Source organism: Heliangelus exortis, chromosome 10 (genome assembly GCF_036169615.1).
Source record: "Heliangelus exortis chromosome 10, bHelExo1.hap1, whole genome shotgun sequence".
Taxonomy (NCBI): Eukaryota; Metazoa; Chordata; class Aves; order Apodiformes; family Trochilidae; genus Heliangelus; species Heliangelus exortis.
Window position 1 is genome coordinate 2,430,685 of NC_092431.1, and position 15,150 is coordinate 2,445,834.

At 46.7% G+C, this 15,150-nt stretch overlaps 1 protein-coding gene across 3 annotated transcripts in view; it reads right to left on the reverse strand.

Moving 5' to 3' along the window:
• The window catches only part of PTPRA (protein tyrosine phosphatase receptor type A), a 118,948-nt gene that overhangs the window by 63,980 nt on the left and 39,818 nt on the right, over window positions 1–15,150 (reverse strand). For 2 of the 3 annotated variants that reach the window (XM_071753160.1, XM_071753161.1), the window contains exon 3: window positions 62–133. The exons of the other annotated variant lie outside the window; for it this stretch is intronic. In XM_071753160.1, coding sequence (XP_071609261.1) covers window positions 62–133 — 72 coding nt within the window. The remainder of the gene's footprint in view (window positions 1–61; window positions 134–15,150) is intronic. 3 annotated transcript variants of the gene reach the window in all.

The window sequence follows — 15,150 nt, forward strand, 5'->3', positions numbered from 1 at the left end:
TGTTGCAAGGAGAGGACAAAGATGCCAAAATGCCAAAAAACTTAAGAATGCTTCTTCCTACCTTAATTATCACAAGGAAATCATCCACCTGCATGTCATTGGGAGCCCATAAAGGTTCTTCCAGTGGTGCCCCCTGCAAAGAAAGCAAAAAAAAAAATCCCCTCAAGCTTCAAAAAAACCCAAAAGTTAAAATTCACCAAAATCTCTGAAAAACAGAATTCCAGCTGCCACCAGCAACAGGATCCCACTTCATTTTACCTGTGTGCCAAATGCAGATTTCATGACTGCCCAAGCTAGAGAAACACTTGGCAAAAAGTGGTATCAGGTTTTTAAAAACTGAAGGCAAAATCATGGGATTTTCCACAGGGTTAAAAGAGCTTTTGGGCAGAGGCAGCACCAGGTGATTACAGCCCAGCAGCAGCTACAAGGGAGAAGGAAAGGGTCAGAGCTTGATACCTGCACTGCTCTTTGGGGTAAAGGAAAGTTTAGGAGGGTTCAGAGATAGAAGAAGCAGGGAATTTTTATCAGTGAAGTCACTACATTCACTTTGGGCTCCTAGGAGTGAAGGTTTACCCAGACACAAGCACTTAGGGCATCTGAACAAGTGGTTTTGTGTATCTTTATTTATTCCCATCCCAAGCAAAGGGATCAGAAAACTCCATGGCAGTCACCAAGGCTTCTGATGGCCACATGAATCATCAGAAAACTTCCCCAAGCCCCAACCTCTCTGGATGCAGACTTGGCTTGCAGGATTTCTCCTCTGAAGCCACGCTGAGAGAGTTGGGGGTGTTCAGCCTGGAGAAAAGAAGGCTCCAGGGAGACCTTAGAGCACCTTCCAGTGCCTGAAGGGGCTGCAGGAAAGCTGGGGAGGGACTTGGGACAAGGGCCTGGAGGGATGGGATGAGGGGGAAGGGTTTTGAACTGAAAAAGTGTGGATTTAGGTAAGACATTAAGAAGAAACTGTTTGGGGTGAGGGTGCTGAGCCCCAGGGTGCCCCAGAAGCTGTGGCTGCCCCATCCCTGGCAGTGCTGAAGGTTGGATGGGGCTTGGAGCACCCTGGGCTGGTGGGATGGAACTGGATGGTCTTGAAGGTCCCTTCCAACCCAACCCATTCTGTGATTCTATGATCAAGTGCAACCCCAAAATGAAGGGGCTGAAGTTTGTCCCTGTGGTTCAGGTGACCCCCAGTGATGTCTGTGATGTTCTCAGAGCTCTTGGAGCTCTGCCCCTCGAGCCACCAGCAAAGCCAGACCACAGGAGCTCATGTTCACTCCTGAAGTCCAGGCTGTTCCTGGCTGATCCCTATTTTTACATGGCAAACCAAGCTGTTCCCACTCTCTCTCCATCTCTCTTCCCCATCCCAAAAATAACAACTTGGAAGCAGTAACAGGGTCCTTGGAGGAGTTTGCAGAACTCCTCCTTTCACTAATTCCATCTTCTGGGCTGATGCTGTAAAGTACAAAATTAGAGACCCGAGGCATTTCTAGATTTAGAGCTGAATATATTTAATCAAATTAATATTTTTTTTTCCCTATCACTATCTTTTCTCCCCAGCCTTGGGCAGGATGTGGCCCAACCATCTGCTGTGTTGATGCCAAGTCTCTGGGGAGCTCAGACAGAATCCCTGGGTGATCTCCTCACTGCTTTTCATCCTGCTCAAGTGTTGACTCAAGCACTTGTTCAATTAGACAAGTCCCAGCACTTCAATCAGATGGGCACAGAAGGATGATTTTTTACCTCCACAGAAAAGAAGAAAAAAAACCAAACAAACCAACCCAAATTGATTCAGTCATGTGAGATAGAACAAGGAGCTTCAAAGCAACAAGACCTGGAGATCACGTCTGCTCTCAAGGCTGCCAGAATCACTGCTTAACCCCAGCAGACCACCAGGAACCTGCAACCTCCTTTTTCAGAGAAGCTGAAAGAGAGAGGATAAGAAATCCATTGGCTTTGGCAGGAGGAGAGCTGGGCTTCTTTCTCAGGATTTCTTTTTTACTGGAGAATGGCTGAGACATCTGCTTTCTCCTCTGTTTATTCCTCCACTCACAAAGGTGCCAGATTTCAAGTGCAGCCTGGGACAGGAAAAGTTCAAGAGAAGTTGGAAGGCTTTTTAATTCACCTCCAGTTCAGAAAGCCTTGATGGAAGGAAGGACTCTCCCTCCCTGCTGTGTCTGGCATCATCTGAGAGTGAAAAGGGAATCAGAGCTTGGAGTGAGACACACACATAGCTCCTTGCAAGACAAGGCCAACATCTTGCTGAAGGAAAAACGTAGGCTGGGAGGTAAAAAAAAAAAAAAAAAAAAAAAAGCAAATGCCAAGTTGCCAAGCCAGAATGAAAACAAAAGAGCTCATAAAAGCTTGTAAAAGTCAACGCAGCATGTCTGAATGGGTTTTAGAGCAGGCTGAGTCTTCAGATGGCTGTAAAAACAGATCAGTACCAGAAGGAGAGAGTAATTCATGGAGCCTGACTTGCAGTGACTCAGAAAGCTCATTCCTTCTGCCAGGTGAGGAGCAGGGTGCAGGCAGGCACTCGAGTATGTCAGAACACCAACATCTTGTCTTAGAAATGCTGGCAGGAATGTTTTACAGCCCCAGCTCCCCAGGCATCAGGTCTGAAGGCAGAGGAAACACGAGTGGCAGACGTACAACCAAGAGGAGGTGGCAGGTCCCACATTTGGTGCCTTCCAACCCTTTTCCACTCATCTGCTCCGACCCCACTGTGCCAGCAATGGGATCTGCTTGCCAGATAATCCTCCAAAACCCTGAGGATGTGGTGCAGCCATGCAGAAAGCCCTCAGGAATGACTCTTTGCAATATGATTTGTCCATGCATGGATGAAAGCACCTGAACCAGGGAGATGTAAACACCACCAGGTGAGCATCAAGGAATCCTCACAGGCTACAGGAGGAGCTCCTGTAGCCTCAGTACAGGTTTTGAACTCTGGCAGCATTGGGAAACCCAACACTGACCTGATCCAGGTGTTTCTGGAACACAAAAATCCTTCAGAAAAAGCTCCAGTTATGGAAGAGACCCTGGGACTCAGCAGCCAAGCAACTTCCAGCACAGTGCTGGTCCAAAAGGTTAAAGATTCCTTTGCAAACCTTGCAAGCAAGGTGAAGAAAAATGTCTCCTTTGTGCTCTTGTATTTAATATTCACAAGACAAGACAGTTCTGTTGGTAAGTCAGGTGAATTTGTGGTGTTTGGTGTTTCAGAAGCCAAGAAATGGAAGGTTCAGGAGCTGTGAGTTTCCAAGCTCACCTCCAGGCTCCATTCCCTGGAGCTGGGCTGGTCCAAGGGATGGTCCATTGCCTGGCAGAGCTTAGGAGGGAGTTCAATCATGCTTATACCTCAATAAATAACACAGGGAGATTATCTTGAAGAACTTGAGATGAACCAAAACTGCAGCTCAACTGGTGGCTTCCCATCATCTAGCAGGGAGATGCTGTGGATGGTGAGATCTGCCTAGGAGTGAGCAGCTTCTACTGGCAGTGTCCTCACACCTTGGCTGTGGTGAGAGCCCTGTCAGGAGTTATAAAATGAGTAGGATGATCCCTTCCTGAAAACTCAATCACATTTACAGGCAGTACCTACAAAAAGCTGGATAGGACCATAAAAAGATGCCATTCCTTGGTGTTTTTTCTCTCCCAGAACAGGTAAAGTAAATCAGTGACCACACTGATGGGAGAAGCCAAACCCAACTCACAGCCTGGTAACCTGATGAACCCACTACATCCAAGCTGCTAAACCTCTGCAGCCAGGTTGTGCTGTGAAATGGGCATATTTAAAATCATAGGAATTAATTCTTGGGTGGACATGATGGAGAGCAGGCATCCAAACCAGGAGGAACTTCCCTCGAGCTGCACATTTCTGCACTGGCTCATCCTGCTCACTGTGGAACAATTTTATGGTGCAACATTATCTCTTTTATAAAACTGAGGAATATAAGCTCACAAACAAAGGGGTCTCTTTTGGAAGAACCCTGTTGGGAAAGTGCTTTGGGAACAGCCACACTTGGTGGGACTTCAGACAACGTCAGTGGGCTTGGTAGCTGAGAATATTAATGGCATAAATATGTTACAGAGAGGAATGCTCAGGATCTGGGGTTGGAAAAGCTGGCTGAGAGTTACAGGACTCCTTCATCTCTTATTAAATGAAATAAAATAAAATAAGGCAGGTATTAGCTGGCCAGACAGCCCCAAATCCCACCCCCTGCCTAAACCAACCTGACAGCCAAGGGTATCAAGGCAAATTAAAGCTGCCTTTAATCCATGCAAATCTCAGCATTGGAATAATTTATTCCCATACCTCCCACCACAAGTTCAGTCCTACCCCATGCCCCTTCTTGCCACCACAGGGGCCAAATGACACAAAGCTCCACAGTTTAGCAACCCAGAGAAGAAATTTGGGACCTTCCACACATTTGGGGGATTGGGACAGAGCTTTGTGCTTCCTTGCTTGGGTTGAGCCCAAATCCTGCTCCACCAGAGCTGGGTTTAACAGTATGTACAGACACAGATAAATTAGGGCAATTTGTGCATAAATCAGGCAGCCTCATTATGTTAATTGGGATGGCATGATTGTGCTCAGTGTGTTTGCAATCTGCCATAAACCTCTGGGACAGCAGGAGTGAGCTGCTGCATCTGAAAAGTCCAGTGCTCCCCTGGCATCCCCAGCTGGACATCGACCCAAAGAAATCCTAAAGAAATAAGGAGAAGGGGTGAGGAGACCTGCTGTGTCCTCTAAAATGCTGGTTTCTTTTTGAAGCTATAATGTCACCCTAAAGATCACTCTCTAAGCAGCATATTCCTGTGATGCATGAAATGGGTCAATTTCTAGAAGGGGGAAAAGAGAAGATGCTGGACAAACAAACCACCACGGTGGAAACACCAAGGTGGGTGTGAGACAAATAAGGAGCAGGAGACTCAAATCCTCCACACTTTACCCCTTCCAATCCTCACCTGAACTGCAAGAGAGGGCAGGATGCTCACCAGGATCAGGGTTGTACTGTACAGTGTCCCTGATGTCCCTTGTCCTCAAGGAAAAAAAAAAAAAAACCAGCCCCATATCTTATCTTACCAGCTGAACAAAACAAGGATAAACAAGGAACAAATAAACTGCAGAGCAACAGCTTCTTTTTTGAGATTCAGCTTGATGATAGAATCACAGAATCACAGGATGGGTTGGGTTGGAAAGGACCTTCAAGATCACCTAAATCCAACCCCCTGCCATGGCCAGGGACACCTCCCACCAGCCCAGGGTGCTCCAAGCCCCATCCAACCTTCAACACTGCCAGGGATGGGGCAGCCACAGCTTCTGGGGGCAACCTGGGGCTCAGCACCCTCACAGGAAAAAATTTCTTCCTAAGATCTCATCTCAATCTCCCATTTTTCAGTTTGAAACTGTTTTCCTTCATCCCATCCCTCCAGGCCCTTGTCCCAAGTCCCTCCCCAGCTTTCCTGCAGCCCCTTCAGACACTGGAAGATGCTCTAAGGTCTCCTTGGAGTCTTCTCTTCTTTCTCCAGGCTGAACACCCCCAAATCTCTCAGCCTGGCTCAGAGCAGAGCTGCTCTAACCCTAACTGGCCATACACGAGTGGATCTTCCTATTGCAGGTTAATTATCAAGGTGGACCTTAATGGTCTCTTATCAAACAATGTTTTTTTTTTTAAATATCCTACACATACCCTGCAGCTTGAGCCCCAGATGCCTGCAGGGCTGTGGTTGGTGTCCCCATGCAGAGGACAGTGCTGCAACTCCAGCTCTGTGGCTTGGGTGTTGCACTGCACCTCCCTCCTGCTTCTGGGTACCAGGGGATGCTCCTGAAGCCATTCAATTTTCCTCCTGAAACTGGTCACTAATTTAGCTGCCAAATGGGATCATTATGGTGAAAAATGCTGCCTCTGGGACATCAGCTCTCTCCCTTCCGAGGGAATTCGAGCTCAGTTTATTCTCCAGGATCCAGCCAGGAGTTTTTCCTCCAACAGACACGCTGGCACTTTGCCTGGCTCACAAACACACACAGCAGAAGAGCTCCAAGAACTAACATACCAGTAAAAGCCTTAAAAAAAAATAAAATATATATATATATCAACTTTGGGCAAACCATATGGTAACACTCACTGCACCACAGGTGAGAGCAATTACAATATGGTCTGTACAGCACAAAATAAACCCCATCAGTTTTCAGAGAACAACAGGGCTTAAATACCAAAGCAGCTCAGGGCCAGGGGCCAAGGTGAAAGGTTTTTAATGCCTTTGGTTTAAGTGTTCCTGCACTTTTGAATTTCTTTGCTGCTTTGACCTTATAAATACCAAGGGATGGTTTCTACAGCAGCACCCAGGAGCTGCCTGGCTGCAGGACAAGGACACACTGTGCCCCACAAGCAGGACAGGATCCTGCAGAGCTCCCTGGAGGAGGATCAGTGAGCAAAGCTACAAACCCTCTTTACACAGCCAGCACCCCAAAGTCAAGCCAAGGCAAAAAACCAAAGCTGAGAGAAAAATGAGTTTTTCAAGGAAAGGGAAAATGAGGGTGAAAAGGGTGGAAATACCAAAAGGGCACAGGGGAACTGGGGGATGCTCCATAAGCAGCCAGGAGAGGCAGCAAAATTGAGGTGTCCCAGCAGCAGAGCCAAAGGAATTAACAAGGCATAAAGCAAAAAAGCCCCCAGCCAGCTTCCTTCTGCTCTCCTGCAGCTCCCCTTGAGCACAAGTGGCTGAGTTGTGGCTTTTCCCTTCCACTTCATTAAACAGAACCCTCCCTGGGTAGTTTGGCAGTGAAAGCAAAGGCATCTCTCTCTCTCTCCCTAAGGAGTAACATGGATATGGCAGGGGACAGCACCCAGTGATCCCCCAGCCCCTTGGAACACCCAATACCTTCACACAGTTAAAAACTCATCTCCCTACCCTTTGGTCCCTCACCAGGTGACTTCAGAGCAACCTTCCTACACCTGAAGGGGCTACAGGAAAGCTGGGGAGGGGTTTTGATATGGGGGTGTAGTCAGAGGACAAGGGGAAATGGTTTAAAACTTGAAGAGGGGAGATTTAGGTTGGACATCAGGAAGAAATTACTTAATTTGAGAGTGGTGAGATGCTGGAACAGGTTGCCCAAGGAAGTTGTGTCTTGCCCATCCCTGGCAGTGTTGAAGGGTGGATGGGGCTTGGAGCACCCTGGGCTGGTGGGAGGTGTCCCTGCCCATGGCAGGGGGGTGGAATTAAATGATCTTGAAGGTTCCTTCCAACCCAAACCACTCTATGATTCCACCAGCAGACCAGTTTTGGATTGCAATGAACATGAAAACACAAACCAAGGGTTTGGCCAAAGATTCCTTGAACCACATCAGGTCAAAGAGGAACACACAACACACAAGCTGAAATCCTTGAAGGATTTCAGCTGCTAAGAAACTCCAAGATTTCAAAAAACAGTTCAATGAAGTTACTCTTTGCTGTTTCATGTCTCCAACTTGGTTTTGGTGCCATCATGAGCAGTTTCTTTCACTATTTCTGATGGGAGCACAACATGGGGAGCTGCCCCTGCCAGCTCTGGGCTTAGAGAACCAGGCACTGATCTGCCTCTCTGTGGCCATTCCTGTAATTCAAACAATTCCTGGTCTGAAAATGGGCCAGCATCCAACTCTTATCTCCTTTCTTATTAAAAAAAGTATTTAAAAAATCCAACCTATTTACTCTACCTGCCTGTTCCCCATCCTGGCAGTGCCACCTCGCCGGCCTGACAGCAACAAATGCTGGGAATTATTGCAGTTTTGCCTCTTGATGTTTCTTCTTTCATCCCAGCAAAAAGCATGTCAGTGCTAAATGAGCAAGCAGGAGCAAAGAAAAGAGCCTGGCTGCTTCCCTGACAACTGAACAAGCTGAGGGTTTTCAGGGGGTAAAGCTTCTAAGCCAGGCAAGTAATTCATAATAAACCACCCAAGGATTTCCATCTCCCTTCTCCTATTTATTGAAGATTAAAAAAAAAAAAAAGAAAAACCCAACCAAAAAAACAATAAATAAACAAGCAAAAAAACCCCCAAAGGTAAGTTTTCCTCTAGCCATGTTAACTGGGGACTTATTCCACCCCAGGGCAGACACCAAAGCCTGGCTGAACACACAGCCCCGGCATCCTGTGCACAAAGTGACGTGAAGGGGTTTTGTTTGACACACCTGATAAGAGCCTGCAGCAAGGACACACCCAGAGATAAAGCTGACTTCAGAACCCAATTCAAACCCCAAACCCCTGAACAAGAGAGGGGGGAGGGGGGAAAAGGAGGGGGAAAACAAATGCAGAAAGAAAACACACTCTGCGTAACCAGAGCGTTTCCCTTGGCAAATCTCTGCTTTCCTTTCCTTGCTGTATCCCTGTGGGCCTGGAAAAAACATTCCTGGGCATTTTCTGAGCTACTTTCTGCCTCTGCTCTCATGGATGATGGAGGGATGATGCCCAAGTCCCACAGCAGCACGTCCAGGAGCACCTGGCAATCTTCTCCTGGTGCTGTGAAAATTTAGGTCTCGCTGGGTCTTAAGAATACTGGAAGATGCAAGGAGATAGCAGAAAGCTGCTTGGAAAGAGTCTTATTGTATCATAGAATAGTTTGGGTCAGTGGGACCTTCAAGATCATCCATTCCCACCCCCCCTGCCATGGGCAGGGACACCTCCCACCAGCCCAGGGTGCTCCAAGCCCCATCCAACCTTCAGCACTGCCAGGGATGGGGCAGCCACAGCTTCTCTGGGAAACCTGGGCCAGGGGCTCAGCACCCTCACACCAAACAATTTCTTCCTGATGTCTCCTCTAAATCCACCCTCTTTCAGCTTAAAGCCATCAGCCCTTGTGCTGTTCTACTTGTTGAAGGGAATACAAATTGAAGTGGGAAAAAAAAAAGAAACCCAGGCATGCAGAGGTGGCCACCAACCCCAGGAACCACATCTGAGGAAGCCTGCAGATGCTCGAGTGGATGTGACAGACATTCCCCAGTGATGATTTGATAGTGAAATACTGGGATACAGGCCAGTAGGGATAGAAGTAGGTGGGTGAGGAAGCTATGACCCTACCTGAACACATCTTGTGAGGACACATCAGCCTTCCTGAGCTCTGTGCCAGGGACACCAGTGCGGCTGAACACATGGTCCAGCCGCTGAGCTCTCATTTCTCTCCCAGCAAAACATTTGCAACCTCTTTATTCCTCTTCCTCTTTCAGCTTCCTTAATGAATAAACATGCTTACCAAGGAGAGGGAAAAATACCAACACCCCATTTGCACGACTCAGAAATCCTCTGCACAGCCTGGGTTTGCTGGGAGGAGCTCAGAGGGGGGACACAAACACACATGAGGGTAATTTCTGCTGATGGCTCAGGGCTGGCTCTGTTTTCAGGAAGGTTCAGGACTGGCTGAGCCACTCACTGAACAGACAACTTATTTCCAGGAGGCTTGGCTGCATCCTATACATTTTGGGAGCACACAGCAAACCAGAATTCACAGAAGCATAAAAAGGTTGTGGTTGGAAGGGACCTTAAGGATGGTCTTGTTCCAACGCCCCCGCATGGGCATCTCACCCCTAGATTCCCCAAACATTTTGGGAAAAAAAACCAAAATCCCACATCCCCAGCAAGCTGCTTCTTGTCAACTCTTGAATTTCTATATCTAATGAAGGGGACATGGGAGGGTGTTCCTTCTCCACTCACCAACATCAACCACCATGGAAACCTCCTCCTTCCTGCCAGCAGAGATTGCAGTTTCATGACTTGTGCATTGGGTTTGCCTCCCCACCTTTTCCCCAAAAACTGCCAAGTCACTGCCAAGAGTTTTAGCCACTCAAAGACAACCAGGAGCTGTTTTTAAGGCAGATCCACGAGGTGTGGGATGGAGTCAAGCTGTGGGTTTGGCTGCAATTTCTCCGCACGCAGGCAGTGGGGTTGGGACAGGGACACCGAGCGACCCTTCAGGAAGCAACCCAAGAAAACAAGCTCCAGCCAGATGTCTAAAAATGGTTAAAGCATCAGAGAGCAATAGGCTGCTCTTCATTCCTCTGCACAGATGGATTTCTGAGCTTTGGATATAAATACAACATTGTTGTAGTCGAGATATTGTGCTCTTCTCCTCTGGGTCACAAGTCCAAGAGCTACAGCAAGTCCTGCTGCTCAAAAAGCAACAGCTCCCTGATGGCCCTCATGAATTTTGCATTTCCCAGCACCTTTTTTGTTGGGTTCAGACTCAGTGCAACAGCCCTGGCTCCTTTTTGAGAGCTGGTGGTCTGCATCAGGAGATCCATTACCAGGACACCCTGTTACACACCTCTGCAGCACCCTGACCTGGTCCTGCTCTGGCTGAACATCAAAGAAACCCTGATTGTGCAGAATAAGGCTTTTAACACAAGCAAAAGCTGGGCAGAGATGGGGGGGAAATGAGGCCACAGCAGCTGAGACCAAAGCAAAAAGGGTTTTTACTTCTGGCACTGCACCACTTCAGTGGATTCATGGAAGTGTTTTACCTCCAGGCTCAACTATCAGGCTCTGATTTTAGATTTGCTGTCAAAATCAAGTTTGGGTCTAAAGCCATTCATTTTTATAGAGAACAAGGAGCTATAAACAATTTTTTAAAAAATTGTTGAGGCTTATATTTATTTGCAAATGGCTTGAAACAACACACACCCACCTACAACAGGGATTGCCCTGGCAGTTCCTCCAAAAAGGTAAAGGACACTCAGCACACTGCAAACACATTTCTTGTGGACTGCTCAGCACTTTGCACCAAAGAATAATGTTGATGTAGCTTTATGCTAGACAAAATCCCAAAATTCAGGGTTTTGATAACCTCCCCATCCTTTCCAAAGATGGCTGAAGTCCACAGTGACTCAGCAAACCTGAGGATCAGGAGAATTATTGCACAAAATCTTGATCTGCATCAAGTTTGAAAGCATTAAGCATCTTCTTAGGGGTGTTACTACATTAAAAAGGGGCTGCAGGGCAAGGATTAGGGAGATGCAGCCCTGGAGGAGCCACCTCCTGGTCCATACCACCCTAAAAATCAAAGATTCCAGACCCAAACATTTTCCTATGAGAGTTTTGCAGGAGCTGTTGGTGTTTCTGCAGGGGGGATCCAGTGGATGAGGAGAAAGTGGAGGAGTGGATGCAGGAGAAAACCTGCAGGACTCATCCTGCCTGTAGCAGAATCCCTGCAACTCCACAAGAGGAGTCCTACCATGGGAATTTTGTAACCTTTGGACATGCTGGAGATGGAAACTGAAGCCAAAAGTCATGGATGAGACCTCCCCATGGATGGAAAATCTTCGAGTGAGCTGTGGTGCCAGATGTTGTGTGCAGCTGTGGGGCTCTGCTTGGATCCATCACAGTGATCTGCAGCCTTCAGACAACCAAACACAAGAGGATTTGGGTTTTCTTTAAGGGTTTTTGTTTTGTTTCATTTGAGACCCTGCTCCAGCAGCAAAAATAAGTTGTTTGGTGCCCTGAAAGTCCTCTCCGTACCATCATATTCTTTGTTTAAAAATACAAAATGCTGCTTTAAATGGCTGGGTTCTGGTTTTTATTTAAAATCCCATTTTTTCACCTCATATTTGCTCAGGTCCTTCACCTGAGCAAGAGCAAATCTCTGACCAAGACTGCTACCCCACGCAGGTATCATGGTCCTACCTTAGCTATCTTTGGATACAAAAAAGCTTTAAAAGAAAAAAATGATCAGTAAAGGTGCTAAAAAAGGTGCTGAAAAAGTTGCCCACCAACACCTTGGGCATTTTCAAACTCTGAAACCTTGGTGCAGACAAATCTGAAAGTCTTTTAGTTGTAAATATGATGCTTGGCAGCACCTGCATCAAGTGCTGGACCAGCTGCAGCTCTCAGCATCCTCCAGACTGGGATGCTCTGTGGTGGTCACCAGAAGAAACTCCTACTTGGTGAACCTGGAAAAACAAAGAAATCCATCTACCTCCTACCTCTGAGGGAAGGAATATGCTCCAGGTAAGACTTTCTCCTGGGAAAAAGATGAATTTTCTTTTTCTAGTTCCACTACTTGCCTGCAGCATTAGGAAAACCAAACTGGTTTACCCTAATCTCTCCCTATTTTCCTTACCATGCCCAACTTTGTCCACTCAAATGAAGGTTTTGATTGCAGAAACTTTCACTGGTGACAAAATAATAACCTCCTGGCAAGCATCCCACATGGAAATCAACAGCAAAGCTTCCAGTATTTCCAGGGTACAGGTTTTACTGGGACTAAGAGCACTCAAAATACCATAACAAAACAGAGACAACCCCCTCCTCTATCTCCAATACTTGAGGCACGAGCAGATTATTCCTTTTATTTTGTTTCTAGTGAAGGAGATGATGATTTCCAGGGATTTTTTCCCCTGATCTGAACAGCTGTGTCTCAGTGCATCTGTCTCAGTGATATATTTGCAGAAAGCTGGAAGCTCTGTCTACATATGCTGTTTATTCTGGTTGAATTTAGTCAGGAAACTGTTGTATGTACAAGCACGTAAGTGCCAGCAAAAACTGAGAACAAGAAAACAGAATTCAAGTGCCAAAGATGTTAGGGCTATCACGTAGCCAACCTCACAGATCCAGGGGAACTTCTGGGCTGAATAAGGGTTAAAAATTAAACTCAAAAGGAGATCCCCCCCCTCCCATCAATTAGGGGAAAGCTCCAAGAAAGTGGGTGGGGGAGGAAAGAACCTCCTGGAGCTGTCTAGAAATATTCTGGATCGGCCCAGATGACACCCAGCTGCTGGGAAAGCTTTCTGAAGGAGGCAAAAGTTGATGCACCCAAACATCCAAAATTTGTTTTGTTTTTTTTTTTTCTGAAAGTCTGGGAAAGCCTGCATGCTCCTAAAGAGTTAAAATGTAGTTCTGGAGACTGGCTTGATTAAAATTCTGGTAGAGTCTATTTAAATTGCAGGGAAAGCTGAGCTTGCCTGACTGGATAGGCAGCCCACAAGTTCCCCCAAACAGGGCTTTGATTTTCCACCACAACACCCAAAATCCTCTTCTGCTTCTACAAACCACGTGAGGAATCACGTTGCCTGTTGCACAACACGACTGGAGGAGGAATTCCAGGTGGATGGCTATGAACCCCAGATGATTGCCCTGGAAGGGCTGAGGATTTCCCAGGGAACAGAGAAGGAAAAGGAGCCTGGATTTCCCAGGGAACAGAGAAGGAAAAGGAGCTTGGTCTCTGGTGCCTTGAGAGCTCCCCAGAGTGACAACATCTACTGGAGCAAGGTCATTGCTCAAGGATGGTAAAAAAATAGCAAATATCTGAGAAGAAAACTGGAAGAAGAAGCTTTTGGGGTCCCTACAACCAAACCCAGGACTCATTTATTGGATTCCCATGGTTTCCCTTTTGCAGGCAGTCCTTCCAGGCTGGGAGGTCAGCTTGGAGATGGGAAGTGGTCCACGTGGAGTCACCTTGGAGATGGGAAGTTGCCCACGGGCTTTGGGTCCACACAGCCCCTTACAAAGAGATGGATGAGCTCACCTTTGAGGGCTTTTTGCTAATGCCTCATTTTCATGAAGCTTTTCTCAGTTCCTTGAGTTTCCTCTGACACGCAGGGATGTCCCAAAGCCACCTCTTATTATTTCTGCCTCCTTGCACTTCCCCCATGCTGCTCCAAGGATCATCCCTGCTTCCACACCTCTTCTTGTCTCAAGCCCCCTGCTTTTGCCAGCCTGCTCTGAAAACATCCTGCCAGGGTGAAATAAAACCTGAATGCATTTTGGCTTAGCCAGGGACAAGCAGGTCAGCACTGGCAGGACAAATGTCCCCACAGCCAAAGGCATCCTGGAGAAGTCACCACAAGCTTCAGTTGTGCAGCCAGATGAACATCTCAAGAGTATGGGAGCTCCCAGTGGGTTCTTCTGGAGAGGATTACACAGCACTGTGTCCCTTTTCCACTAAGCAAAGCTGCAGTTTAAAGTTGGTTTTATCAGGGGGAATGGTGAGCCAGGAGCTCCCAGAGTTGGGTTATTTTTGTGAGGAAAAAAACCTGAGCTGACACCAGGGTGGTTTTACAGCTTTATCCCATGGGTTCATTTTAAAAGTGTTATTTATTGACAGGAGCCAGTTCAATGGACACTTGGGAAGGAAAGGGCAGGAACAAGCTGAGAACAAGGCTGCTGCTTCCCTCCTGACAGCAGAAAGAACCACACAGCAACCATGAACCATCTCAAAACCCCAAATCCACCATCGCTCTGACAACTGCCCGTGCAGGAGGAAGGAATAAAAACCTACAACCTAACCCCATCTTTGCTGAAAACCAGACTCCATGGGGTATTAATACAGTAAAGAGGATTAAAAAAAAAAAAAAAAAAAAAAAAAAGGTAGGAACATTGCAAAGCCAGAGCAAATCCCAGAGGCAAAAACCTCCTCTGGGTGCTGTTGAGTATCAAAGGACTACGAAGCACCTAAAGCCTCAGGAGGTGACATCAAGGGACATTAAAGGATGATGGATGTGTGAGGTCCACCTGCTCAGGGCACCTCCTTGCCACCCCTTTGGGTCCCCAGGGCTCCCTGGAGCTTTGGGAGAGCAGAGGCTGCAGTAACCAGTGGCAACTGTGCCTAATCCAGCCCCAGACAAAACTTCCAGGCTCATTCATACCCACCTCACGTGCTCAGCAGTCTGTGCAGGGCCACCACTTCTGCAGAGGGGTTTTTTTTTTTTCAGTTTAAACTTGAGTTTTAGAACAGCTTTGTTGTGGTTTTTTTTTAATATTTAAATCAGTTTTTACCAATATTCAAATTGAATAAATTAGCTCCTGCTTAAAGATGCACAAAAGAACTCTGCGTCCATAATGCAGAATACATTTATTTCATTGCTTTATTTCCACACTGGTGGAGAAAATCACCAGGAAAGAAGCTGCCAACATTCTTGATTTTCTGACAGAAATACAAGAAAGAACAGAAAAACCCTGCTGAAGAGAAAAGGATTAAGCCAGCAGCTACTCTGCCCCATGCTCAGGTGAAAAATTAGGAGGTTTTATTGCCTGTTGCCAACCTATTCTTTATTTATTTAGTATTTAGGCTTCGTTGCCCATTGCTATTATTATCAAAATAATGAGAGCATCACATCATCTCTCAGGTGAATTGAAAGCAATGAAATGTTAAGATTGGAAGCAAAAAATCTTAGAAATACCTATTTTCTCCT